This window comes from Gallinula chloropus (assembly GCF_964237585.1).
Source record: "Gallinula chloropus genome assembly, chromosome: 1".
In the NCBI taxonomy this organism is placed as follows: Eukaryota; Metazoa; Chordata; class Aves; order Gruiformes; family Rallidae; genus Gallinula; species Gallinula chloropus.
In genome coordinates this window covers 19,733,767-19,760,157 of record NC_140085.1, presented here as the reverse complement: position 1 = coordinate 19,760,157, position 26,391 = coordinate 19,733,767, and the positions used below count along the sequence as shown (strand labels likewise).

Here is a 26,391-nt window from a genome sequence, read left to right as displayed (position 1 = left end):
CTGCTGTGAAGCTTGCTGCTGCGCGCAATTGTGCTGACCCACAGTAATGCTGGAGGCTCATTTGTGTAAGGCCACATCTTCCTCCCTGCCATCTGCCAGCACAGCCATTCCCAGGGGTGTGGGGACAGGAGCGGGTCACAGGTGTGAGTGGCAACCCGTGTGTTCTCATTGTGCATTGTGGTGTCCTCGGGGTGGATGGAAAGGACTGACTCTCTTATCGGTGTGTTGCTGTGCTCCGAGGCACTGCACAGGCAAACCAAGGCTCTGCTTCCTCGTGTTTGGGTAGCCGCTGCTGTGTGTTTTCATCTCTCTTAATACTGTGGAACGAGAAGGGATCTGATACGTGGGTAGGATTTTACAACAGCTTTCTTCTGTTCCCAGATAAGCACAAACTGGTTTTGCCTTCTGGCTGTAGGCAGCAGGTGGTGCTGCCCCCTCTCCGGGCACAGGCACAGAGCAGCCGTTGAGACTCCAGTGCCAAGAGTCTGGGAAGAAGAGGTGGGAACAAACTGCGCTTCTGGGTTTTCTCCCTTTGGCCTAGTCACGGGGATCGGATTTGTTCCCACCAGGGATGTCTTTTGTCATGATCTCTCTCATTTCCTCACTTTTCTTCTTGTCAATGATCTCCATCTCGCGCATTTTCTGCAAAACACAAAGGGGAAGGGCCGAGGGGGGGGAATGGTGGCAGCTGTTTTTTTCTTCTTTTGCCAATCCTAAGAACGAAGCTTCTATTTCCCAGATTAAGTTACATGCAGATATGGAAAAAAGGCTGAAAGCCTCTATTCCTTTTTCCCTAAATTCGTGTCTGTCCCATGCCATGAAGGGAAACACTCTACCTTTTTCATTCCCCACTCAGATCACAGAGGGAGACTCTGTTTTAAGGTTTCTGACACTAAGGATTCCCTCCACGCGCTGCACCGACAGTGTTACCAGGGCCCTCACATACCTGTGAGATTTCAGTGAGGATAATCCTTCGATACTTCTTGCCCTGTCCTAGAGCTTCCATCTCTGCCAGAAACTCCTTCCTTTCCTGAACTTCATTCACCACTGATGGATAAGAGAGAACACTGTGGGAACAGGATTCAGCCAAAAGGCAGGGAAACATATTTCTGTCGCGATCTGAATCCCTGATTTTCTAGCTCTGCTTGCACAGCGGTCCTGCCAGGGACAGGGTGATGTCTGCTGTTAACACTCATCACAGAATCACAAGTTTGGAAAAGACCTTTAAGATCATCAAGTCCAACTGTTCCTGACCTATGCTAAACCATATCCCTAAATACCTGATCTACCCTTTTTTAAACCCATCCAGGGAAGGTGACTCAGCCCCCTCCCTGGGCAGCCTGTTCCAGGCCCTGACAATACTTTCATTGACAATTTTTTTCCTAACATCTAATCTGAACCTGCCCTGGTGCAGCTTTGTGCCACTTCCCCTTGTCCTATCTCCTGTCACCTGGCTGAAGAGACCATTGCCCACCGCTCTACAACTTCCTTTCAGGTAATTGCAGGCAGTGATAAGGTCTCACCCCTCAGCCTCCTTAGCACCCCTTCTGCTCACGTTATTCTAGTGTTGTCCATCTTTGTGCTGCTCTAGCTAGCAAAGGGCTGGCTGGGGTCTTCACACACATTGAAGATTCAAGCACAGAGAGGTGTGAGGCGGGGGTTTGATGTGCTGGACTGTTCTGCAGTCCATCAAAGTTTCTGCTCAACGTTTAAGCTTTGCTAGCATAACTGCTCTGATCTTGGAGTGAAAGAAAACAGAGCCCAAAGCGTGGTCAGGCTGGCAAGCCTCCTAGTCTCTGTGGAGTTACACTGGCTGGAAAAAGGACCCACAGTACCTGGGCGTCCTGCCCAGGTCACCCCGGGCATCCCTACAGGGTTCCCCTGCCAGCAGAGCTCATTTTGTGCTTCGATCTGCCAGCAACCCTCTGCAGTATAAGCTCTGTGAGGCCTGCTGGATCACAGCATCACAGCAGCAACACTTTTCTCTTGGAAACTGGGCTTTGTGCCTCCTCCCACGACTGGCTTCAGGTTACCAGCAACATGCCTGCCACCCCAGCCCTTGAGGGAGCCAGTGTCCCGCCTGCCTCTCTCCAGGGTAGGTAGAGACATACACTCTTCAAACCGGTCAGGCTCAGGTATCTCCTCTTCCTCTGTCTGAACCAACGTCTGCTGCACCTTGTGCTCCACCACATCCTTCCCTGTTGCTAAGATGTTTTGGAGCCTTTGTTTCTCCTTTTCCAAATCTCCTGTGAGTGTCAAAGGGGAAAAATATAATTATCAGCCTGTGTCCTCAGGGAGGAGCCTGGCCACATCGCTTCCCTGCTAACGATGCCAGGGGAAGTGTGATGTGATGACAGCCCATCTCCAGGCTGAACTGTGCAAGCACCACACAGACATACCCATGGTGAAGAGCCAACCAAATTGACATCAGAAGTTTGAGTCACATTTGTAAGATAGAAAGTCACATAGTGCTCCCTTATTATGGAAGGACTGTGTTAGTCCCTATCACCTGTCACCCTCCTAGCAAGCAGGCAGAAGTCAGTGAGCACTTAGAGCAGATGTTCCCTCACAGATCACTCTTTAAATCATCTCTGAAGACAGAAAATGTGAGGATGAAGAGCAATTAAGATACTGAGACTGCAGACAGGAGATGGACGTAAGGGGAAGAGAGGGACTGGGCAGCATGGTTCATTTCTTGGTGGTGTTTGCTGACTTACGCCTTGCCTGTGGCCTGAACCTCTCTCGGGTGTAGGCGTCTCCTGCCTGGCAGACCTTGGCAGGTCGGAGATGTGGTTTAGCTGAAAGCCTGCTGGGCTGACAGACTGCTGGGGAGAAAGCAGGCGCTGCGGGTGCGGGCTCTTTGCTGGATGTGGGGTGGCACTGGAGGGGAAGGGTATCTCCTCCTAGGGAACAAATCAAAAATGTCGGTAAGTCAGGCGGGAAAGGAGCCTGCGTGGATGGTCACAGGCTCCCACCAGCAGAAGATGTGCCCATTGATCCACTGAAGCACCACAGGTGACGGCCCCAGGCACTACACATATCTCACCCTGGTTGGTGGCCGTGAGACAGGCTGTGGTTCAAGTCACACCACTGCGTCTTGTGCCCTGGGTGACCCTTGGGACACCTCACCCTGTACATTCCCACATAAAACACTTGCCCACCCAAGCAGGCTGCAGGCGAATGCCCTCATCTCTTGATGAGCAGAACAACAGCAAGGCTGTCACTCACGATTCACACAGTCCATCAGGTGTCGCCTCTGGAATCGTGTCAGCTTGGACTCCTCCATCATCACTGGAAAACATGGCACGTGGGTGAAGACAAGCTGGGGAACGCGCCTCGGGGCGCACCCTCCCCCTCCTCCAATCCAAACCCAAAGGGGAAGGTGCGGGTTTAGAAGGTTCCAGCCGGGCTGGCACCACCAGCACCGAGCCCGTCCGGTCTCTCCGCTCCCGCCCGGGGGAACCGCGGTGGGACGCTGCGCTCCGGGGCAAGCAAGGCACGGGAGGCAGCTGGGGGGGCTCCTCCCACCGGCGGCCGTTATGAGGGCAGGACGGGACGGATCCCGGCGGCGCAGGGGTTACGGGGTGCCGAGCCCCCGCCCCGCTGCCCCGTTACCTCGCAGCAGGTCCCGCGTCCCCGAGCTGTACCGGCCCGGCCCGGCGGCGGCCTTCCTCCCGCCGCGGCCCGGCACCCCGCCGGGCTCGGCCGCAGCGGGCGATGAGGTCTCCATGGCGACAGGCGGTGCCCCGGGAGGAGACGGAGGAACCAGGGGAGACACGGCGCGGCGGCGCGTCGCCCTGGCAACGGCGGCGCCGGGGCACTTCCGGCGGCGGCACGGCGGACACCCGGAAGTGGTTCCTACTTCCGGCGGGCAGGCAGGCGCTGGGGAGGCAACATGTCTGACAACGAGGACAAGTGAGTGCGGGGCTGGCTGGGGCGGGGGGCGCACCGCGGCCCGGGGGCTGCCTCGCCCGGCCCGTAACGTGCGTGTCCCTCCCGCAGCTTTGACGGGGATGACTTCGACGACGTGGAGGAGGATGAGGGCCTGGAGGACCTGGAGAACGCGGAGGAGGTGGGTGCCCCGCGGGCAGGCCCTGCCGCTGCTCACGGCCGGCGGCGGGTGGGGAGGCCCTGGGGGCTCCCCCAGCGGCTGGGGGCCGCGGCCGCGGGGTAGCACTGCTCTGCTTCTCCCAGGAGGGACAGGAGAACGTGGAGATCCTCCCCTCGGGAGAGCGGCAGCAGGCGAACCAGAAGCGGATCACTACTCCCTACATGACCAAATATGAGCGAGCCAGAGTCCTGGGCACTCGTGCCCTCCAGATAGCGTGAGTACTTCACCCTGTACCCTGAGCATCGCCACAGCTCTCCCTTCCCAGTGAAAGCTGCTTCCCTCCTTTCTTAAAAGCTCCTGGGTTCTGTGTAATCTCTTACATGATTGCTGAGCTTGCAGATCACCATTTTGGTCAGCACTGAAAAGCACAGGACCACGGAGCTCTCAGTTGCGTCTGAAGTCTCTGTATCTCTCCTTGGCTGAGGCTGTGGTACTGCAATGAACTTTGAGTAGCTGCAATGAACTTTCCTAGGTCACGGGCAAAAAGGGTGGGGATTGTGACAAGCTGGCTCACAGATTCACAGAACTGTAAGGGTTGGAAGGGACCTCCAGATATGATCAGGTCCAACCCCCCTGCCAGAGCAGGTTCCCTAGCACAGGTCACACAGGTCAGTGTCCAGATGGGTCTTGAATATCTCCAGAGGAGGAGACTCCACACCCCCCTGGGCAGCCTGTCCCAGTGCTCTGTCACCCTCACTGTGAAAAAGTTCTGGATATTGGTGCAGAACTTCCTGTGCTCCAACTTGAGGCCGTTAACTTCAGGCTCTGGCTTCTGACTCTCATGAGGGAGCCAGTGTGAGCTGAGAAGCTCAGAACTGGCTTGCAAAAGCCAGTGCTGGAGGGAAGGATGCCCCAGAATGCCTTAAGTTGATACCACAGGGCTGTAGGGGTTGGGGATGGAGTAACCAACCTGAAGGCTTGTTGGAGTGCAGTTGCATCATGGCAAGCTGTAAGTTTTGTAAAGTATTTGGAATAGTAGGGTCTCATTTCTTAATAGGTAATAAAACTTAAATCCTGTTTTAACTGCTGTTGAGGCTGGCTGCTCTCAGCATCATTCATTTAACTGTCTAGACTGGCTTTAATAATACATATCAAAAACTTGTGTGCTGTTAGAAAAGCTGCTGTATGAGTGAGATTATTTGGCTGTGGCTAGGGCTGTCTGGAAGCACATAGCTGAGTTTCACCTGGGTTATACCCACCCTCAAAATAACGTCTCTTCCCCACTGTGTGGAAGTTCGTAGGTGGTGATCAGCTCTTTCCTTAATCATGGCTTTGCTGTCTCCATGCTGTGCTCTGTGGAGTCTCCACTCTGCAGAGCTACTTTATGCCTGTTCTTTCAGTTGGTGGAAGGCCAGGGGAAAAGGGGGAGGCAAGATGGGCCCGTGCCAGGCCTTTCAGCCAAAACACACTGGCGCCTGGTTCTGCCTCACCTCGGTGTTGTGCCTTTGGTGCTGAGCCCAGGCCAGCAGCAGCCCCCAGTGGCCTTACCCATGCATAACGTGAACCTCCTTTTGCTGCTGCTGCCCGATGGGTGGAGATCATCACCTGTGTTTGCTCTGGGGTTACACCCTCCTGCAAAATGCTGGGTGTTTTTGTAATTATTGGGGTTTTTTTTCTTCCCAGAGGTAGAGTGCATCATAAATCCAGCCCCTTGCTTCCCCCCATAGAAAGCCTGGAAGGTGTGAGCAAATCCAAATGCAAAAGATGCACTGGAGGTGTAGAAGCATGCTCATTTTACAGTGTCTCCACCCTCTCTGTTAGATTAATGTAACCTCCACCCCCTTTTTCTCACACTGAAGTACAGCAGAAGGTGACTAGAAGGGTGAGGGTCTGAGCAGCCCACAAGCATTGGCTGGTCAGCAGAAGGGTGCCCTCCCTCTGCGTTTGCTCGAATGACCATTGATGTTCTGTCCCAGGATGTGTGCACCTGTCATGGTGGAGTTGGAAGGAGAGACAGACCCCTTGCTGATTGCCATGAAGGAGCTCAAGTAAGTCCCAGGCTTTGGAGGTGAGCTTATGGATTTCCATAAAGCCAGTGGTCCTCTCCTTGTCCCAGCATTTAGCAGCTGATTCCAGAATAGAATCATAGAATCATAGAACTGTAGGGGTTGGAAGGGACCTCAAGAGATCATCGGGTCCAACCCCCCTGCCAAAGCAGCTCCCTAGGACAGATCACTCAGGTGTCCAGGTGGGTCTTGAGTATCTCCAGAGAAGGAGACTCCACCACCTCCCTGGGCAGCTGAGCGCTGCAGTTCCCTTCCCCCTGTTCACCCTGGGACTTCTCCGCAATTGCTCGTGCAGAGTGCTGATGCTCAGGAGTGCCCTGACAGGTCGCGTTCCTGTCGGATTCCAAGCTCAGTCTCAGTCACCTCTGGTCACTGCCTGAGTGTTAAGCTCAAAAAAGTAAGTTGGGGTATGGCAGAGGATAGGGACATCCTGTTCTGTGCCAAAATTCGGTTGTGAGTCTTGGCACGAGGGAGCTGCTTTGCTCCTGGAACAAACAACCCCCTGGCACGTGAGCATTAAAGAAGCTGTATTACCTTTCAAGTCTGATATGGCTGAAACCTGATGCTCTAGTTAGATTCCAGACTGTCTGATTCCATTCTGCTGACTTAAATCAGCCTCCATTAAGTGAAATTGTGTTCAGCATTTTCTTGCTTTCTAATTGGGAGCACTGGTTGCAGATCCACCTCAGCTGTGCCACGTTTCTGCACCTGAGTAGCCCCTATTTCACATGTCCTCCTTAGAATGTGTCTGGTGCTCTCAGGGTGCAGAACGCTCTGTAAATACCAGTTTATCCTGAAGGTTTTCAGAATTCTGTGACTTTTGCAGTGTGTTGTGTGGAAAACTCTTCCATCAAACACAAACGTGGGTCGTTCCTCAAGTACCTTGATTCCCTCACCCCATACCTGTTTCGGTGGTTGGTGATGTCACAGGGGTTCAGATCACAGGGGTTCAGATCACAGGGCTCAATCCCTGCAGCAGTAACAGAGGACTGACCCTCTGTAGGTCTCTGGTTGTTTTTAGTTTAAGGGTCCTCACGTGCTTTGCACCTACAAGAGATGAGGCTGTTAGGAGTTTCCTGTACCGTATTACACCGAACCACTGGTGCTACACAGATCTCTCTGTTAAACCTGATGAGCTTACTGAAGCCACAGAGCACCTGGGTTCTCATTGCCCTCTGAAGGGGTGCAGTGAAGGGGTGCAGTGAAGGGGTGCAGTGAAGGCTCTGGCATTCTCGTTCACTTCTCTCTCCTCCTTTCAGAGCGCGCAAGATCCCCATAATCATCCGCCGTTACCTACCAGATGGGAGCTATGAAGACTGGGGTGTGGATGAGCTAATTATCACAGACTGATCAGCCTCCAGCCACTGTTTTGCAGCTTTCCTTCTCCAGAGATGTTTCTATTTTTGTCTATATTCCTGTAAATAAATTATAAACCTCCCCAGTTTAAGTTAAACGTGTTCTTTGTTTTCCTCACACCTCCTCTTCCAGTCCTACGTGCCCTACAGACCTACATGACTTTCTTGTCTCTACCAGCTTGGTCATGACTCCTGCTCTCTGTGTCAGGGGCTGTGTTAGTAAGATCTGGGACCCAGTGACAGGCTTTTCTTGCAGCTCTTTTCCCTGCTGTGAAGACGCTGCCTTTTCGCTTGGCTAAAGAGTGCAGCAACGACTTCCTCCTCCAGCGCTGCTCCTCCCTGGCTGTAGGACTGGTAGCCAATTACACGTTGTACTGTGCAAAAATGCTCTTGCAGGTGCTTTGGCTTCATAAAGACCAGCCCTCCACCCCGTCCCTTCTTAAAATGGGAGTGCTGAGACACCTCCACTGCTTGCCCCCAGACAGTTGGGCCTTTGTGCCCTGAGCAGGTTGCTGTGGAAACCCCCAATTTCCTCTCTAGCTGTGGGGCTTCTCAGGAGTATCGTAGAGCAGCTCTCATCAAATCACCTATTGTTTCTCTGCCCCTGCTGCTTATCAGAACTGGGGATCCCCTTTCAGTGGCACTGCCCCAGCCGGAAGCACGACAGCCACTTGCAGTCCCACCAGCTTGGCAGTTTTAAGTTGTTGCCGCGCTTGCTCCTCGTACAGCTGTTCCCTGGCACACGGTGGGACTGGTGGGGGTGTGAGTGCTCCCCAGCCATCTATCTCCTATGTACTCGTGCTGGTTCTTAGAGCACACAGCAGTAACCAAACCCTGGTGTGCCTTTCATCTGCAGCCTGATGAAAGATGGGTCATTTGTCCCCTTCAGGTACCCGTGCTCTCGCCGCTGGTGTGCAGGGGGGGTTATGTGCTCGAGTCTAGTGGAGGTGTTCTGGTCTGTAAGGACTTCCAGCTGGCCACTACCTGCCTTTCACTTCCTGATCTGTGTGCTCCGAGGTGGTTCTGCATAAGGAAGATCTGACCTCTCGGGCAGAACACCCCGAGTCTTCTCAATTACCTTGTTAAAAGTGCTCCTGGAATTTTGGGGGTTGTGGGGGGTTTTGTTGGTTTTTAAGAGAAGGAGAAAGGTGCACCTCACCTATTGTTTCTGCTTTAGGTTTATTTTTTTCTCTTCAGGCTGCTCCAGGAAGATTATTTCCAAGTAGTTTGTCCTAAAGCTTGTGCTCCTCTATGCTGTGTGTGTGTGGTCGGTGCCTGCACATGAGCGTCCACCTCCCAAAGGGAGTTTATATCCACCTGCCTGGGAGCTCAGCTCATATAACCAACCATGAATGTCATTCTCTTACTGCTCCCAGGAAAAGCTCCAGTCCATCCTTCCTCTGATGGTGTGGACAGGAGGGGCTGGCTTTGGAGCCAAAAATACAAGAGCTCAATGAGTCCCTGGGCAAAGCGACAGGTGAAGGGGAACGTGGAGACGCTTGCAGGTGTGGGAAGCGGGTTGATGGTGAGGAACACAACTGCTTCCTGGTCCGGGCCATCCTTACCAAGAAAAGGTTAATTTGCAGTGCTGTGGCCTTCAGCCTTCTCCCCCCACCCTCCATGGAATCCTTTAATCACGTTGGTGCGGTGAAATTTCAGCCCTGAAATGGTGCCTTTGTGCAGCCGTTTTGGCGTCCGCCATGGAGCGAGGGAGTCGTTTTCTTGTCCTTTTTTTTTCATTTTTTTAAATGGCTTCTTTGTTCCCCACCAGCCTCCCCTCCCCAGCCTTGCATCTGTATCAGATACGATTAAAGGGAGAGGGAAGGATGCTTGGGCTAGCTCTTGCTAGGCTGCAGGAGGAGCAGTTAACCCCTCTGTTACCAGCAGCGTTCTCAGTCCTGTCTTAGTTGTGAGGACCCCCCTAGATGAGAAGAGGCATCCTCTTCCACTAGAGAGTAGTTGAGGCAGAGTCCCACTCACTTTCTTAATTTGCTTTTTGAAGAGCTGGAGAAGCCACTTGCGCGTGGTTAAGAACTTTTCCTGCTTCTCTGATCATCTACACCATGTCCCTTCTCTCACCCTGTGATCAGCTTTCCTACCCCTAACTCTATTGTTGTTTCCTTTCTTCCCTGCACATGCTCCTGACATGCTCAGCAGTGCAGTTGTTCCCTCCTGGATTCTTCCCACAGCCTGTAATTCACTCCAGTGAATGGCCACTGTCCTGTTCTGCACGGGGCTCTTTAGCTGGCACCACCATTGTTAGATCCATTAAGCCATTCTGCTGCTGATGCTCTTGGCCCTAAATAGGGCTTCATCCAAATAGTGCTGTGAGTTCTAAAAAGCTTTGAACGTGTTCCATGTCCCTGGGCATCCTGCTTACTGTACTCAGCCATAAAGGGTGTAGTAAACACAAACTCACTGATCAATCACATGTGTCAGCGCTGAGACCCTTTGGAATCAATTTGTAATTGTGGAGTCTCTGTGTTAATTGGGATCCTCACCTGCTACCATTGGCCTTGGGAGATGTTTGGAAGCAGACTGAAATCTGCTCTGTTTTCTTTCCAAACACCTTCAGATAGATAGCCTCTCGGGACCTGACTACACCCAGGATGTCCTTGCTACTGCAGGATGTCTGCTTCAACAAGTAAGAAGGTGTACACATCTATTCTTGAGTGTATGGTCCGTGTGGGAGTGTTTGTATTTAGGTCCTTGCTTGTGGAAGGCCCAAGTCCAGGGGCTTGAGTTCCTGCAGAGAAACTAGGGGTTGCTTCCAAAACACAGGGGTTTGTGTATGTGGAGAAGGTTTCTTTCTCAAGGTACATCATCTGCCACCCATTGATGAGGAACTGAGATGAGAAACCCCACACTCCCATTCTGGAGGGTGTTAACAACCCCACTGAGAAATTCTTGGGTGAAGCCCGTGTGAAACGGCGCTGCTTTTAAGTGCACGTGGAGCTGGGGAGCAGAAACCGGTGCTACTACCCCGCTCACCGAAGAAGCGATGGAGCTGGGGTGTGAACACGAGGAGAGTGTCACCTGTGTGAAGGAATCCAGTAAGCCAGGCCGAGTTCTGGCTGTGTCCTCCTTGTGATGGGCAGAGGAAGGCTGCACATAGGATCCGTGCCGTGGTGGTGTGACCCATCGTACTCTTACTGTGTGTGTGTGGGGGGTGGAAACCAAGAGATGTGCAGGAAAACGGTCGAAAAAACCCAGACACGTGAAAATGAAACTTTTAAGTTTATTATTCCATATATTTAATGCAGAGTTAATGGTGCTAGGACAGCAGAGAGGCTGGGGAAGGGGAGGGGCGGGAGGAAGGTGCTACTCGCATAAATAAGAGGACAGGGCTGAAAGAGGTTACATGCGTACAAGGAGCAAACATTCTACATGATCTTTTCAGACACCACAAGGAGAAGTCATCCATAGCTAAGGGAGGCAGGAAAGGCATCTGGCAGTCATATCAGCAGAGGGTTACAAGGGCACTGATCACAGTCCACGTTTGGCCACAAGTATTTTATCTTTCTAGACTGGAATACCCATTGGAAGATCCCACAACGTGTCTCTGCAATCCATTGCCTGGAGTCATCTTTTCCTGCAGCAACTTTTGTGCCAGTTCACTCCCTGGCATGACAAACCACCCCAGTCCTGGAGGTGAGGAAGAAGTAAGCAGGCTGTCCTCAGGTGTTGGGCTGTAAAGAGGAGGTTGATCTGACTGTGAGAGCTGGTCACTTCCAGTTTGAAACCCAAAGGGGAAAACAAATTCCTCTGCACCTACACAGGCTTCTTTACACTCACCCACGACTGAGTGCATATCTACCTTGCTTTAAGCTGCAGGAGTATCCTTCCATCCTCAGCCTAGGTAGGAGGGAGGTGTTGACTGACTGGAAGACATGATGAGCAAACAAACAGGGATGCACACCCCTTCAGCTTGAGCTTGGAGTAGGGCTTCAAAGAGTGTATTGGGATCAACTCCAGGTGTTGGCAAGTTCGTTGTAGCTTTCTTGGTGCCTCAGGCACAGTTCGGACACAGAAGAGCAAGGACCAAGTTTGCCCAGAGGCTGTTTGGGGTACTGAAGAGGTTAGAAAAGACTGAGATGCCAGAAATGCCAGACATAAATGAACAGTATGGAGTAATTGTTAGAAAGGGGGATTCACCCACAGCACCTAAATGACTCGCTGGTTCTTCCCCACCTCTCCTGCACCTCCACACGTGAACACGCATGCGCACACAGGCTGTCGTGTGAGTAACACCGAGACGGACAGTGCGGTTCCTGAGTCCTGTGTGTTGTCCAGGCAAGCCTGAAAATCTCCATGCAGGAAAGAGTGTGGGATTAAACACAGGACGGAGGGAAGAGGCGGGGAGAAAGCAAGTATGCAGCTGTGGAAATCAGCAGGGAAGCAAGCATAGGTTGGTCTTCCAGCAGGGCTCAAGATTCATGCATGTGAGAATCTTAGGCAGGACCGCTGCACGACGCTGATCACAAAGAAGCCAGCTGTGCCATCCTCTGCACCACTCCTCCCATAACATGGTCACCAAGGCTGAGCAACCACCCTTCACCTGCAGCAGGTGACAAAGTGTTGACCATTGTGGCCTGTTGGAAGCACTTGCTAACTACCTGGACCAATTTGGGGAGGGGAAGGAATGGGCAGTTTCTCTCAATGTACAGTACAGGGTGCACCCACCACGGACCAGTCACTCCATGTCTAGAATCCTCCTCATCTAGAAGGCAGATAAGGTGTCGCAAGCGAGTCGCGTGGCCTGCGTGGAATTGGTAAAGGGCGAAAGGACAAAAAACCTTCCCGAAGGCGGGTGAGCCAGCGATAGCCGGGGTCAAGAAAGGCACTTCTGTGTACTCAGTGATTTCTGGTGGCTGGGTGGCACTGAGTGACCTCGGAGTTCGGAGGCTCTTCTGCCCATGCTGATTCTTTGGAGCCTTTCCATCGCTGCTTCGGTCACCGTTCCCTGTTCCCTATGGTCTGGAGAGAGTCGTATAGACGGGCTGTTCCCAATGTGTGGGGCTATGGGACTGTGGCACGGAGGGTGCAGGGTCAGAGATGGCGGTGTAAAGGGGACGTTGGGAAGGTCCCATATAGGAGAAGGCAGAGTAGAGGCCAGAGGCTTGGGTGGAATGGCTGTAGTAGGGTCCTGAGGGCTGGTGGTCCGGGTAGTCAAACTGTGGCCTGGAGATGGAGGGGAAGGCCGAACCGTAGTGGGGCAGACTCAGGGATGTGTAAGCTATCTGGGAGGTGGAGGGCTGGTCGGTGTAATGACCTCCAGGAGCAGACCCCTCCGTTTTCACCTGGGCCTTGGAGTCCACCACCGATGAGGTAGCAGTGGACAAGGAGACTCCATGCTGCTTCGAGATCCAGGCAGAGTGTCCGCTGGCAGCAGCCAGGGCGCTCCCAAGGCCGTAGCCAGCAGCCGCCGCTGCTGCATAGCCCCCAACATGGCCTGGGTGGCCGGCGTGTCCGTTGGGTGGCAGGTATTGGTCAAATTCATTCACGTCAAAGGTCTCCATGTTGGACATCACTTCGTGGCTGATCTCCCCAATGTCCACATTGCCAAAGTCAATGTGTGGCTTTCCCCCTTCTCCCAGGGAACGCCCTTCACGTTTGGAGTCGGCTTTGCCTGCCTGCAGCTCAGTCTTAGGGGTGGTGGGAGGTGTGGGGGGCCCATGGCTCTGACCTGCAATGTGAAAAACATTTTGAGGAGGAAAGAGAGAAAAGAGGTGAGTTACTGCTGTATGCCTGGGCTTCACCTGACCAGAGGAATGCGTGTGTCCCCGTGAACGCAGGCATGTCCCTATACTGCTGCCTCCAGCAGAGTTTGCTGGGTCAGGAGTAAGGCGTGAGCCACATCGCTAAAGCTTTCCCTGTGACAGCTGGTCTGTTTTGTGCCTCTGAGTTGGCTGTAACCTGTTGGCAGGTCCTTGGAGACCTGCAACTCACCTGAGGAGTGTTCTGGATGTCCGTCAGACATGGGCGACCCTTCACCGGGATGCCTGTGATCCAGGTGGGCGTTCTTGTAGTGGGCCTGGATGGCGGCAGCCCCGCCAGCCTCCCCCTCCACCTGGCCTTCACCCTCGCCCTGCGTGGCTTTGCCATTTTTCCGCCGTCGGGGCTGGTACTTGTAATCAGGATGGTCCTTCTTGTGCTGCATCCTCAGCCGCTCCGCCTCTTCGATAAAGGGCCGCTTGTCACTCTCGTTCAACAGCCTGCAGAAGCCGAGGTGGTAAAGGACAGGGGAAGGAGAGGGACAGGTACGTCAGAAAATCAACCACCAATGCACAGTGTCAGGGTGGTGCCTCACTGAGGGTATTTCCCAGAACAACAGGGAAATCTTGGAAGTGTTTCAAGTGGGGACAGCGATGTTTTTCTCCTCCTTGTTAATAACTAAGCCCTGACACTGGTTGGTGCCAGCTCTGGGTCCCCCTTCCCCAGCTGCGTGATGCTTCTCACCTCAGTGAGTTCAAGACCCTCTCTTAGATTGCCCGTGGCCAAAGTGCAGCTTTTCATAGCCATGCAAAACAAGGCTGGACAAGCTGCTTTCAAAGACTTTGGGCAAATTAAGAGCAGTTGGGATCATCCTTCAGACGGATGCGGCGTGGCACACCCTTGCTATCTGTAGTGCTGCCTCCTGCATGTCTCCTGCTCTTCCCCAGACTCTATTTATTCCAGTTTAACCTCCCACCCTTCCATAGGCTCTGCTCCAAGTTCTCCAAGGCTCTACAAATGGCACAGTTGGTGTTGGCTCCACAGCACCCATGCTGCTGCATGGAGCTTGCTGGGCCTTTAAGCATTTCCCAATATCCTAGAAAGGAATTAAAGAAAATTTCAAAGGGGGAAACAATGTATTCTGGTATCCCTGGAGCTCTTGCTCACCTTGGACATGGATAATGCATAAGGCATGAAACACAAAGGACCAGCCCTTCTTGAACTTAGCCAAGCAGTTGTAAAAAATTCAGCTGCAATGTTGCTATGCTTGTTGAAATAGATGAGCTTTGGTCGCTGGATGAAAGACACTGCAGAAATGTAAGCTCTTTCTCTGTACTCCTGCCAGATCATAGACTGCTCTAGTGAGGATAGGCTCTTCCGAGGAAATCGTGAAACATGTGGACAGGGTGGGTCAGAGCGCCTGAAGATGAGATCAGCCCCATTGCTCAAGCCTTTTGCGGCACCCCCTCGGTTGGAAGCACTTCAGTTTCATTTTATGATTTTCCCCTCAAATATTGCTGTGACTCAAGGTCACCCTGCTTCCAGCCAGAAACCAGGGCTCTCAAAAGTGACCACTGTTCCTGTGACTTGCAACTCCAGCAGCCATTAGAAAGGGCAGGGCTCCCAAATGGCAAAAAGAGTCCATTTTTGGGATGTCTGCACTTTTCCCTCCCAACAGAACAACTGCCTGGGAATGGGTTTGTGCCAGCACCTTGGTACCCCCAGATCCCTTAGCAGTAAAATGGGTCCAGTTCTGTTAAACTGTAGGAAAATACAGGAAAAAACAAGGAAAATACAAAGGCCTGAAAAACCACAGGTAAGGCATGGCTCACGGAGGACACAGATGAAACTGTGGGGGTTGGGGGGGGCGGAGAAGGGGTTTCCAGAAAGTAACGGATTGGTTCCTAAGCACCCCCTTTTCCCCCGCTCCTTGTGCTTTCCCCCCAGCCAGCAGCCAGAATGTGGGTGGAATGGGCTGGAGCCCATTACGGTGCTGACCTGGGTTCACTCCTGGCAGCCTGAGCAGGTCGCGGCCGCACACCGCATTCCTCCACTGCCTTAATCCCAGAGATTAAAGCAACTGAACCACCGTGAATCCAAGACCAGCTTTCCTGTCTCCCTCCCACTGCCATACACCATGCTCACACGTCCCAGAGCACGGCTCAGGCACCCCTGCACTCCCAGCCCAGATGCTGCTAAAGATAGTAAGATGCTGTGGTTGGGAATGAAAGGTCTCTTTCTGCACAGGCACCTCTCGGGGGAGAGGGCTGTAGGCTGCACAGCCAGCTTTGATGTGCATGGTGTGCTGCACTGGGAGCTCAGGGCAGAGCTTCCTGTGGAGACTGAAGCTCAGTGCCCTGGATGCATCTTGTAGATGGCGTGACCCAGAGCTGCTTAGGCTATGCAGAAGTCAGATCCCTGCCCTCTGAGCTATGCCTCACCTCCTCTCCCCCTGACAGCAGCCCATGGGCAGTGCCACTGGCAGGACAGCAGCAAGTCCGCTCCCCACATCTTTGCCTTCTCCTTTCCAAGGCCGCCTGCTCCCTCCTCCCTCCCACTGGGATCAGAGCTCAAATCGGCTTTAGCAAAGTGAAACTGGTGCGAGCAGGCAAAGGCCAGGAGATTTGGGGGGATTTGGATTTCACTTGCTTCCTGCCCTCCCCCTCCTGCCCCCCACACTCCCCGGCCATAATGCAAAGGAATCTCGCACGAGCAGAGAAGTTATGGATCACAGAGCAAAGCCCTTCATGGGGCTTAACCGAGCCCTCACCGCCCTCCCAGACACCGAACGCTCACCCCCGAGCCAAGGGGAGAGGGGCAAGCATTCAGTGCCCTGCTCTGGAAGGAGAAAGATGGGGTAAAATCTTTCTGACCACCTCTTGCAGCCTCCCCCCGTGCCACCTGGCATTGCACCGCGCTGTGTGCCAGTGGGCAGAGACCTGACCCTGCACCGGCACTCAGCTGCCGATGAGTCAGTGCGGTGATGGTGTTGGGCATTGGGACTGATGCAAGAGCAGCAAGCAGCTGGGCAGGCTCTCCTACACATCCACGACCCTGGATTTTTTGGGCATGACCCTATTCCCTGGGCGCTGCCACCCCAGTGCAAAGATCCCTCCACAGGGTCCCCTCACTCCTCATTAGCGAGCCTTGCGCCCCTTCTTCCTTGGCTGAGAGTCATGCCGACATTTTCAGCCGGCAGCTTCCATTTGAGAGCTGCTCCCTGTCCCCTCCCAGGAGAGAACAACAAGTCAAGCGTAGAAATCCTCCTTTTTTTAGTGCATTGGTTTGTCGGCTGCTCTCCTCACGCACCCTCTGCGGGTAGAGACCGGGGAAGGTGGATGGGGCCACAAGACCCCCAGCTCTGCACTTGGTAGGTAGCACAGCACATCCGCTGCCCTTCCCAACTGGGGAGGGAGGGAGCCTTTCCCAACGAGGGCCTGTGGAGGACATGGTGGTGGCACAGAGCAAATGCCAAGCTTAAAAAAAAAAGCCCAGGCTATTGCAGCCCGTTTTGCAGAGGAGCATGTGGGATGGCACAGGGGTTATCGCCCCATCTGCTAGCTGCCTTTCAACATTCCCAGCCTCTGCTGTACCCTCCCAGTGCTGATCTCCAGGGACATGCTTGGTTTAACGGTGGTCTGCAGGCAGTCTCCATGCTCACCAGCATTCCTCTCTGCCTAACGTGCCCTTTACCTGTATAAGCTCAGAGCAGCCCACATGGAAATACAAGTTGTCCGTATTTCCCAAAGCAACTAGTGATGTAGGCTGTAGGGTTTGGGTGGCCCCCTTGTAAGGGTGGGGATGTGCAAACAGCCTGGGTCTTTTGCAAGAACCCTCATCAAATGTTTGAGACTAAGCATCCAGAGCAAAACCGAGCTGCTCATGACTGCACCTACACGTAAGAGGACGGCGTAGATGAGGGCAGTGGGAACCTCAGTGGAGGGAGACCCAGCCATACTGTGGCTGGAAGGTGAGGCTCGGGGCTACTGTCCCGGCAACCTTTTGGACACTCCCCTGGAGTTCTGTGGGATGCACCTCTGCCCCCAGCCTCACAGAAAGACAGATGCACATGGTCCTACCCAGGCCAGACACCAGCTGCACCCATAACCCAGCTTGCTCTGTTGTATGGTTCCAGCAGCCGGCACCTGGGACACTCGGAGAGGAGACGTTCAAGCAAAGCAGCCAGCTGGCAAAACCAGAAGCACACAACAACCCCAGGCCCGATCCTGCAAGCTTCTCTTTCTGGCTACAGGGTGCCCTAAGGAACAACTGGAGACCTTGACCATCATCCAGTGGCAGTGTCCCCCTGCTCCAAGTCCCATGCAGCCAGCGGCCAGAGCCGTGCCCTGGGAGCAGGGCGGCAGTCAGGTACATGGATGGGGCCACAGGCTGGGGGCTGTCTCCCTGTGCCCCGAATAGGGTATCTATGGAGGGCTTCACGGCTCCACTGCGTTTTCAAGGGAAATGCAGTGTCGGAGGGAGGCCAGTGCTCTAAAATCTGGCAATATTTTGCAATAAAGGAACCATAGCTTAAAGTGACACTTTGGGAACAAAAAAGGTGGGTTCCCCCTACCCCCACCCCCCTTCCAACACAGCTTTACAATACAGAGGCTGGCAAGCAGACACTGCAACGGGAGCAAGTGCCGTGGTAAAGGGAAGGGAAGGCAGCGGAGAGCAAAGACTGGCAGGTGGGACATCCAGAGTCGCACTCAGACTTCAACTTCCCAAAGAAATCCCCTTGCTGGGGTTACACTAGACACTGACAGGTCAGGGTAAACAAGCTGATGTAGCAGAGGGAGAAGGTAATGCACAAGGGCTCAGTTTCTTATGAGCAAAGAAGGTTTGAAGCCTGGATGAGACCCTGGCATCAGCTGCTGGACAGGGTGTGTTTTTCTTCTGCTTGGAAAAATGTCTCTTGGCTCACTCGAGGTTGAGGGCTTCCTCCACAGAACACCGTCAGGGCAGGCAGGAGGATGAGAGGGCCTGTTTACACGCACCTTGGGTTGGGGTGGTTGGTGCATGGCGAGGGGGAGGACATTGCTGGGGACCTGTGGCAGTGTTTATAGCAGGCTGGTGGAGTTACCAGTAGAGACTGTCAGGTGGGACAGAAGCGGCACAGCCAGCCTGCCGCACACGGCTTGGGCACCACAGCTCTCTGCACGCCCACGGTCAATGGCGGCAGCCCGCTGGTCAGCCTGAGGAAGGAGGAGTGGGTTGGGGAGGATACATAAAGGACCTGGGGAACTGCACAAGGCCAAAATGAAAATGAGCACAGCAAATTGGTGGGGATAGAAGCACAAGAGTGCATGTGCTGGCGAGAATGAAGGGCAAAGGGAGGTGGGGCTAGTCTGAGCCTGCTAAGGCTGGGACTGTTGCAGGTCTCTTCCTTTTGGCTAAGTCTCAGCCCTGCTTTCTAGTGAGGTCTCTCCTTGTCCATATCACTGCACCTGCATGGCCTGATAAAACCAGGACCATCCTGGGAAGGATGAGTGTGAAGCTCCAAACACCCGGCTTCCTTCTCCTGGACCTTCCTCCTCGGCCATAACTTGGTTTCCTACTTGCTCTGTAGCACTGCAGGGAAAATAACCTCTCTTGGCACTGGGATCCCAACAAGGTTCAAACAGGCTTGAGGCAGCCACCAGTGAATGGGGCTCAGCCTGGTTCCTGCTGGTGCACTTGGAGAGGAGACATGTTCAAGTTGGCCCAACAGAGAGGGTGAGTCAAGAAAACAAGATCTCCCCTGGCAGTCAGGCAGGAGAGGACCAGGATGAGTCCTGGCTGGGAACATCAGGGCAAGTTAGTGAGAAACATGCGGAGAGGGCTGCTGCCCACGAGGGAGGTGAGCTCTGCTGAGGAAGCCTTCACTACAGCCAACCACCACTTCTTGCCCCAGCCACCAACTGTAACTCCTGCAAGGGGGCTTCCCACAAGGAAAGAAGTCCCCTCAAGGGACACCACTTTCATCCTGCTATATTCTTCATCCTTTTGCATGACCGCAGAGTCCTTTCCAGGACACCCCCAGACCCCCAGCCCTCACATTCCCCATGTGCCCACCCACTCTTACCTCCAGAGCTTCCCCAAGGTCTTACTGAGCTCGGCATTGTGGAGGTGCGGATACTGGTCGGCCAATTTCCTCCGGGCAGCCTGTGCCCAGACCATGAAGGCGTTCATGGGCCGCTTGACATGGGGTTTGCTCTTGTTACTTCCATTGACCCGGACGGGCATGGGTACCAGGGTCCAGTCATAGCCACTCAGCACCTGGCTGACCGCCTCACGGATGCACACCGGGAACTTGTCATCATCCGCCTCCGAGTCTTGCTGTTCCTTCTTGACCTTCCCCATCTCCCCATTCCCGGAGCCAGCGAGGTGTGGGGAGTTATCCGACGCCATGGAGGGTCCTGGCGAGAGGCAGTGGTGGTCTTCAGAGCCCACCGGGCTCATCTCCACCTCTGAAAGATCTTGTTCGTCAGCCATTGTCACTTCCGAGCTTTTTCTCCCTCCTTGGTGTCCTCCTCACTGGGGAAGGGAGGGAGGAAGACAAAAACAAAGGAAAGAAAGGAAAGGGGGGGGGGGGGGAAGAAAAAGAGAAGCAACCACCAAATCTGAGAGGGACTCCAAGATCTCCAAAGAGCTGACCACGAGACAGGGGCCGCTCAATAAAAGCACAAGCAAAGCAATTGCCGTGCACACCGCAAAACCCGTGATCGATGGGGGTGGGGATGGGTCGGGGCCCCTGATTAACGGCGATATTGCTCCCTATCTCTGCAGTCGTCTGGAGCTGACGTGCGGAGAGGCCTGCGGCAAGAGGGTAAGGGTGGTTGGGGACCTGAGAGGAGACAGACGTGAACCATCCTGTCCGGGTGCAGCTCCCTGTGGGAAGTGGGACGGGGATGTCAGCCACAAAACTTGTGTGGGGATGTGCCCCTGTCTTTTGAAGACGTGGATGAAATGCCAGCACGGCACCCAGGGGAAGGTGTGGGAGCGGGACCGCCGGCACAGTATTGATAAACCAGAAAGGGGGCATCTCCCAGCTACTGGGGAGGCTGAGCGGGTGTCACAGCTGGGCAGGGAACTAGCCCAGAGCCTGGAGCTGCACCCAGAAACCCCAATCCCGGCTGTGCGAAAATGCCTCTGTGGGGACACCCCCATCCCTCACACTCCTCTTGCAGCTCATGACTTAAAATGCATCCACACACCCCCCACCTGCCTGCATAAGTATGCATATGCGTATAGATCTTTGCATTCATGTATGTATACATGCAGATGCAGACACACACCAAGTTTAAATTTGAGCAGAGCCAAGGCTTTGGGTTGCCTTCCTCACACACTCCTCCTCTCTCCTGTCTGCAGTCACCTCTAAAAGTCCCTGTCACCGCGCAGCAGTCCCACACTTGGAAAGTCTCTGAAAAGAAAGGCCTCCCTATCCCCCCGCCAGAAATTCAAAAAAAAAAAGAAGAAAAAAAAAAAGACATTTAAAAAAGGGGGAAAAAAAAGTGCTAGAAAAGCAATCCTCTGGCTTAGCTGAAAAGGAGCCCCCACGGAGCAGAGGCTGCTGTCTGTCCCGTTTCAGAGGGTGGCACGGACCCTCGCTGGGGAAATCCAAACAAGTAAGAGAAAGTAGGGGGGAAGCGCGCGCGGAGGTGTGTGTGCGCGAGCGAGCGCAGGTAGGAAAACTTACGTTGCTGGCGGGTGTGCCGGGCAGATCCTGCGAGGGCTGTGATTTGTATCCCAACGGCCCCCCTGTCTCCCTCCCAGCCCCGGCGGCGTCGGGGCGCACGGCGCGGGGAGGCTCTCAGGCGAGTGCCATTCCTGGAGGGAGGCTTGGTTTTACTAATACCCCGCTGGATGTCTCTAGCTGGATTGCTGCTTAGCACCGGGGGAGGGAAGGGTGGAAGGTGGAGCCAAGCACTCCTCAGAGCCAGAATACGGACGGTCGGGGATGGCGGGGAGGGGACATGGGCAGCCCCCCACCCCACCTCAGCTGCCGGCGCATCCCCTGCTTTTCCCTGGTGCCAGCTTCTTTGTGAGAGCCCCCAGTGTTGGGCTGCTCTTGGAACAGCGTGAGCACCCCAGAGATGCTGCTGGAGGATTCAACCCCAGGGAGTTTGGAGAGGCTGGAGTGGCTTGGGGAGGTGGGCATGCACACTGGGGCTGGGGTCCCCCCTCCTTTCTGCAGCTGCTCCTGTGGAGTCTGGTGCCCCCCATGTGCCCAGTGAGTCCCTGGTCTCTGTCACAGAGTCTCATGGGAACCCTGGTGTGCTGCAACAAGCTGCCGTGTGACCATGGGGTCAAGACACTGCCAAAAGGTTACCCTCATTCAGATCTGGGTCTGTGTGTGGGGAAGGACATGCAGGAGGACAGAAGTGTCCTGAAAACGGAGAACATCAGGTCCAGGGTTATACCACACTGCTGGACAGTGGATACCAGTTTGAACCACCTTAGGTTTTGCGCCCTAGGGATGGACCTGCCACAGCATGTTCGTCCCTGTGGGGTCTTGCCAGAAGAAGCAGGCTCTACTTCCTCCAACATGCTGAATTGCTCCCAAAGGCAAATGTGGGGTCTCTCATGAGGAAAGAGGGGGTCTCCCAATGAGAAGGACTCTCACACTCACCCTTATTCTTGCTGCTTTTGCACTGTGATATGTAGAGGATGTCAGTACTCAATGGGTTCGGATGTTCTCCATCACACCTTCACTTTTCTAGCTTGCTTTCCTTCCCAGATGCCTCTGGTATTTGGCTTCTTCAGTTCCCTTGTCACTGAGGCTGATATAGACTAACACCAGCCTGTAACCATGAGAGGTTATCCATGAAAAATCTAATGATCCTCCCAGTTCCTCCTCAGTTAACAATGAGGCAAATCTAGCTCCTGCCCCAGCTCCTCGCTGGAGAGCCAACCTGAAGATGCATCAGTGCTAAGGCAGAAAATACAGAGAGATGAAGGACATGGACCTGTTGGACTGTGTCCAGAGGAGGGCCACAAAAATGATCAGAGAGCTGGAGCACCTCTCCTATGAAGACAGGCTGAGAGAGCTGGGCTTGTTCAGCTTGGAGAAGAGAAGACTCTGGGGGGGACCTTGTAGCAGCCTTCCAGTACCTGAAAGGTACCTATAGAAAGCTGGGGAAGAACTGTTCATGGGGGTATATAGCATTAGGACAAGGGGAAACGGTTTTAAATTTGAAAATGGGAGATTTAGCGAATCTAAAGGCAGAGAAAATCTCACCAGAGTGCAGTATTTACTGAATGGAGCTGAGGGGGAATGGCTACATGACACTGGCATCTAAGAGGCAGAGGTATTTAAGGTGTCCCTGTGGCACAGTCTTGAACCCTTTGAAAAAAGCTCTCAAGGAATCATGTTCAACCTTTATCCACTTCAGCTTCTTTTCCTGCTCCAGGAAAAGAAGGGCTCAGATACTCTCCTTCACATGAAGCAGAGTGGCTTCCTTTCTCTTGAATGCCAAGAGAACTGTATGGAGATCCTAGCAAACCAGCATTGAGACCCTGCTTCCTCTACCAAAGCAGTAGCTGGTGAGCTTCAAGTTTTATATTATGGACAAATTCTGTCACCAAGAGAGATCCTGGATCCAGAGTAGGGCTATGGTTGTCACAAGAAGGGTCTCGCGGCACAAAGGGGAGCAGTTCAGAAGTTTACCCTCCATCCAGCAGAAAACCAATGAAAATGAATGGGGCAAGGCCACTTCTTTGCTGGGGGCCATGAAAAGATGTCCACAGCCTGCTAGATGCAGAGTCAGTGATGCTGTGGGGCTCATGACATTTTCACCCAGCCAAGGGGGTCATCCTCAAGCTTCAGGAACCCTGCATGTGAAGCACTGGAGAGCTGGAGGGAAGGGAGGGTTGGTCTCCTGTCTCATGGGGAGATAGCCACCACTGAGAAACACTACCCTGCTTGTTCCCTTGGCTCTATCCATCCTCCATTCAGGGCAAGGAGGAAGGATGTCACACTGGGAACAAGGTGGTAGGGAGGGAGAGGCTGGGGGTCCTGCTAGACCTTTGATGGAGAAGATCCCCAATCTGGAGCCCTTCCAGGCACTGAAAGGAGCTTCCAGGCACTTCACAGCCTGCTCAGCTCACACCCCAAACACAGCAGCTTCTTAGCAGGCTCTCCAGAGAGAATAAGGTGGTGCTTCACCCCAGCAAGACAGTGAGTGGTGGGGCTCACATTGTCATGCATGCCCACAGGGTCTGGGTGAACACAAGAGTTTCTGACCCACCAGTCCCAAATGGGGCAAGAAAGGGATCAATCCCAGGAGGGATTTCAGTAACCCACAGGGCTCTGGACAAGTGTTTGTTCTACTGTTCACCATCCCTGTCAGGGGCTGCTGACACCCTCCAGTTGGGAGGTAAGTCCTGTTTGTGCCTTTTTGGAAGAGCTATGGGCAACTGAACCATACACAGGGACATCCTCAAAGGACTGTGCACCAGCCACACAGTTCCTTCAATCTGTAATCCCCATGTCTCCTCATCTTTAAATGGCAGGGTAAGGTTGGGTTTTTCCCCTTCATTCTGCCTTTCCCCAGTTCTTGCTTTTCATCTCCTTTGGCCCTGCCTACTGTTGCTAACATCTCTTCCCCCGTTTCCAGCCCCTCCTGACAGCACCCACTGCAGGTGCATGCTCGTGTATCTTTTTCCAAGTCTCTTCTGTCTGTGTGTCTTCTCTTCTTTGGTTCTGCAGAGAGGTGGAGGCAGGAGAGCAAACTGTGGAAAATTTGCCTCGGCTGCAGTGGGGTGAGATGTGATGCCTTCTCTTCAGTTAAGGTGTGAAGGCTGAGGGGCAGGAGGAGAGACCACCCCACTTCAGGAATAACTGAGACGGCATATCTCTTTCTCCAGTGTCCAGCAGGACCCCTTTTTGGACACAAGGACCCTCCAAAAGCCACCGCTGGCTGCAGCAGCTAACACTGTCTTTCTAAATGCACATCCTCCCAGTGACTGGTCCCTGGGGAAATGCTCATACAGCAGGTTCCCACTCCTTCTCCGCAGTGTATACATCTAGGGACACACATCCTCTGCACCCATGGCAGGGGTGGAGTAAGAGGGGAGAGCGTGTTCGCAGAGAGGAGCAGCAGCATCCTTAGCATGAGAGCCAGGGCCAGCTTTTGTCCCCTGCCCAGCTCAGGGGCACAGCACTGGTATTGTCCCAGGACCGCCTGGGAAAATGGGAGGGGTTCCCTGTGAAATCTTTCCATAGAGTAAAACAGCGTCAGAGCCAGGGAGTGAGGGGGGGTGGGGGGGCAACACAGACATTTGAAAAAATACACACACACACACACACCCCCCAGCCAGACAATACTGGCAGTGTGCTGAGGGAAAGGGAGACCCATGAATTGGGAGTTTGATAAGGGTTTTCTCCCGCGCCCGCCCGCTCGCTCAACGGCCCCTTCAGTTTTCCCAACACCCCCCCCCCTTCCCGTGCCGCCTTTCTTGTTTGGGCCTCAGACAGTGCGCTGCCTTTGTGTGGGGCACAGGTGAACACCAGTCACGTGATGAGCACACGCGCGCGCGCGCACACGAGAAGCTTTTTAAGAGCGTCCAGCTTGCTCCAGACCCGAAGCCAGGAGAGGAGACCCAGGCTGAGAAGAGCTGAGGCGGCAGCGGTGGCCTGGATGGGGATGGACACTGGGATGGACGAGCATGGGCCACCGCCTCGCTGCTGGAAGATGCCCCCTTCCCATCGAGGTGGGCTTGCAAGGCAATGAGGGACAGAAAGGGTGGGGGTGGGGGGTAAGGTTTGGGATTTGGGGGCGGGAGGGGGTCTTGCCCCTGTTACCTCCTTGCCCAGGCAGGCTGGTGTGGGTTTGCAGTAGCCACAACTCCCCCATGATGCTGCAGGACGGACAGGGGAGACCATCCCAACATTGTGCCAGGGAGGGGGATGCAGAAGGATTGCTGAGGAAGAGGGGGGCGGGAATATCCTTCCTGCTGGAAAGATGTCTTCCTGCCCAAGATGTGGTGTGGGGAGATCTGAATGGATTTGCTCAATCCCATGGTGGCCCAAAGAGAAGAAAGGGAGAGGACCAGGCAATGCAGTCATGGGAAGGTAGTGGATGGCAAAAACAGCTGACGCATGCTGGAAGTCCCTCTGTCCTGGTCAGAAAGAGTACATGCAACATCCTCAGTGAGGGCCACATGTCCCCTTTGGTGTGGAGATGCCATGGGGCCCCATCACATCTCATTACCATGACCATAAAGTACCTGGGAAGCTGGTTACATAGCCCTGGGGGGAAGTGGAGGCTGGTGAGAGAATGTCCAGGTGACCATTTGAACCATCCACACAGGAAGTTATGAAAGAATTGGGAAAAAATATCAAGGCTTCAAACAACTATTCTTTTTATTTGAAGATTTCTTGAGCGTGATGCTCCAAGGAAAAGCAGGGAGGAGCAAAAGGAGAGGCCACCATAACATTTGGAAAATCTATGGGTCTGCAGCTTATCTCACCCTTGAGACATCATGGGACACGATTGATGGCAGCCTGGGAGAGATCAAGACCAGGCCTTACCCTTTGCTGGAGCACCGAAGCCCAGCCCCGTCTTCACCACTTCCTCATGCCCTTATCTTCAAATTCCTCCTTGATCCGATGTCATGACTGCCCTCCCAGACTCACAGTGTGCAGGTCATTTTCAAGGCCTTTCCACAATCAAGAGAAGCAGAGGTGCCCCAAAGCCCCCATTTGTGTTACCCCCCCGTGATGCCATGGCAGCTGTGATTTCCAAAGAGCTCTTCAATTTGCCTTATGCTGTAGGTGTCCTCCCAACAGGAACCTGGGCACAGGAACCACTGCTGGGCTCTGGTCTTCATCACCCCTCACCATTTTTGGCTGAAGCTCCCAATATTCGTCCTAGACCTTCCCAGATGCCTCTTTGCTTCCAGTCACGGGCATCAGCGAACTGGCTACCCGTGAGGAAGCTCGAGGAGGAAGAAAGTGATGTGGGTCCCTCACGAAAACCAAAGAGCTGCCTGCAGCCCTGCCTGGGTTTTGGCAGCACCACACCACGTCCGTGTGGTTACGGGACAGTTAGCTGCAGGGGGTGTGCAGTAATTTTTGTCATGGGGTACCAGAGGAGACGAGAGACATGCAATGCCTGGAGTTGTTTACTGCTTGGCCAAGCTGTTTGTCTCTCTGCCAGACCCAGTGTCCTGCAAAAGAAACATCTTGATGGTTGCTCTCCTCTGGGTTAATCACTGCCCA

General features: G+C 53.9%; 3 protein-coding genes across 3 annotated transcripts; 1 reads left to right on the top strand and 2 right to left on the bottom strand.

The window, feature by feature from the left end:
- Positions 1-537: 537 nt before the first annotated feature.
- Positions 538-3,730, bottom strand: LOC311205173 (UPF0193 protein EVG1; the record flags this gene model as incomplete). The annotated part of the gene is made up of 6 exons (XM_084279486.1): positions 538-642; positions 947-1,047; positions 2,112-2,246; positions 2,718-2,903; positions 3,229-3,291; positions 3,616-3,730. The coding sequence occupies 6 exons, from the start codon at positions 3,728-3,730 to the stop codon at positions 538-540; spliced, it is 705 nt and encodes a 234-aa protein (XP_084135612.1).
- Positions 3,731-3,873: 143 nt separating this feature from the next.
- Positions 3,874-7,554, top strand: POLR2F (RNA polymerase II, I and III subunit F). The gene is made up of 5 exons (XM_084276091.1): positions 3,874-3,915; positions 4,003-4,072; positions 4,195-4,325; positions 6,028-6,099; positions 7,377-7,554. Exons 1-5 carry the CDS (start codon positions 3,896-3,898, stop codon positions 7,465-7,467), a joined length of 384 nt encoding a protein of 127 aa, XP_084132217.1. The 5' UTR covers positions 3,874-3,895; the 3' UTR covers positions 7,468-7,554.
- A 4,888-nt stretch (positions 7,555-12,442) lies between these two features.
- On the bottom strand, positions 12,443-19,913 carry SOX10 (SRY-box transcription factor 10; the record flags this gene model as incomplete). The annotated part of the gene is made up of 3 exons (XM_084279165.1): positions 19,252-19,913; positions 13,422-13,687; positions 12,443-13,158 (listed from the first exon to the last, which is right to left on the bottom strand). Exons 1-3 carry the CDS (start codon positions 19,659-19,661, stop codon positions 12,443-12,445), a joined length of 1,392 nt encoding a protein of 463 aa, XP_084135291.1. The 5' UTR covers positions 19,662-19,913.
- Positions 19,914-26,391: the final 6,478 nt, after the last annotated feature.

Coding starts and splice junctions, on each gene's coding strand:
- POLR2F (XM_084276091.1), top strand. CDS start 3,896: ATGTCTGACAACGAGGACAA. Junction 4,073..4,194: donor ACCTGGAGAACGCGGAGGAG/GTGGGTGCCCCG, acceptor TGCTTCTCCCAG/GAGGGACAGGAGAACGTGGA. Junction 4,326..6,027: donor ACTCGTGCCCTCCAGATAGC/GTGAGTACTTCA, acceptor GTTCTGTCCCAG/GATGTGTGCACCTGTCATGG.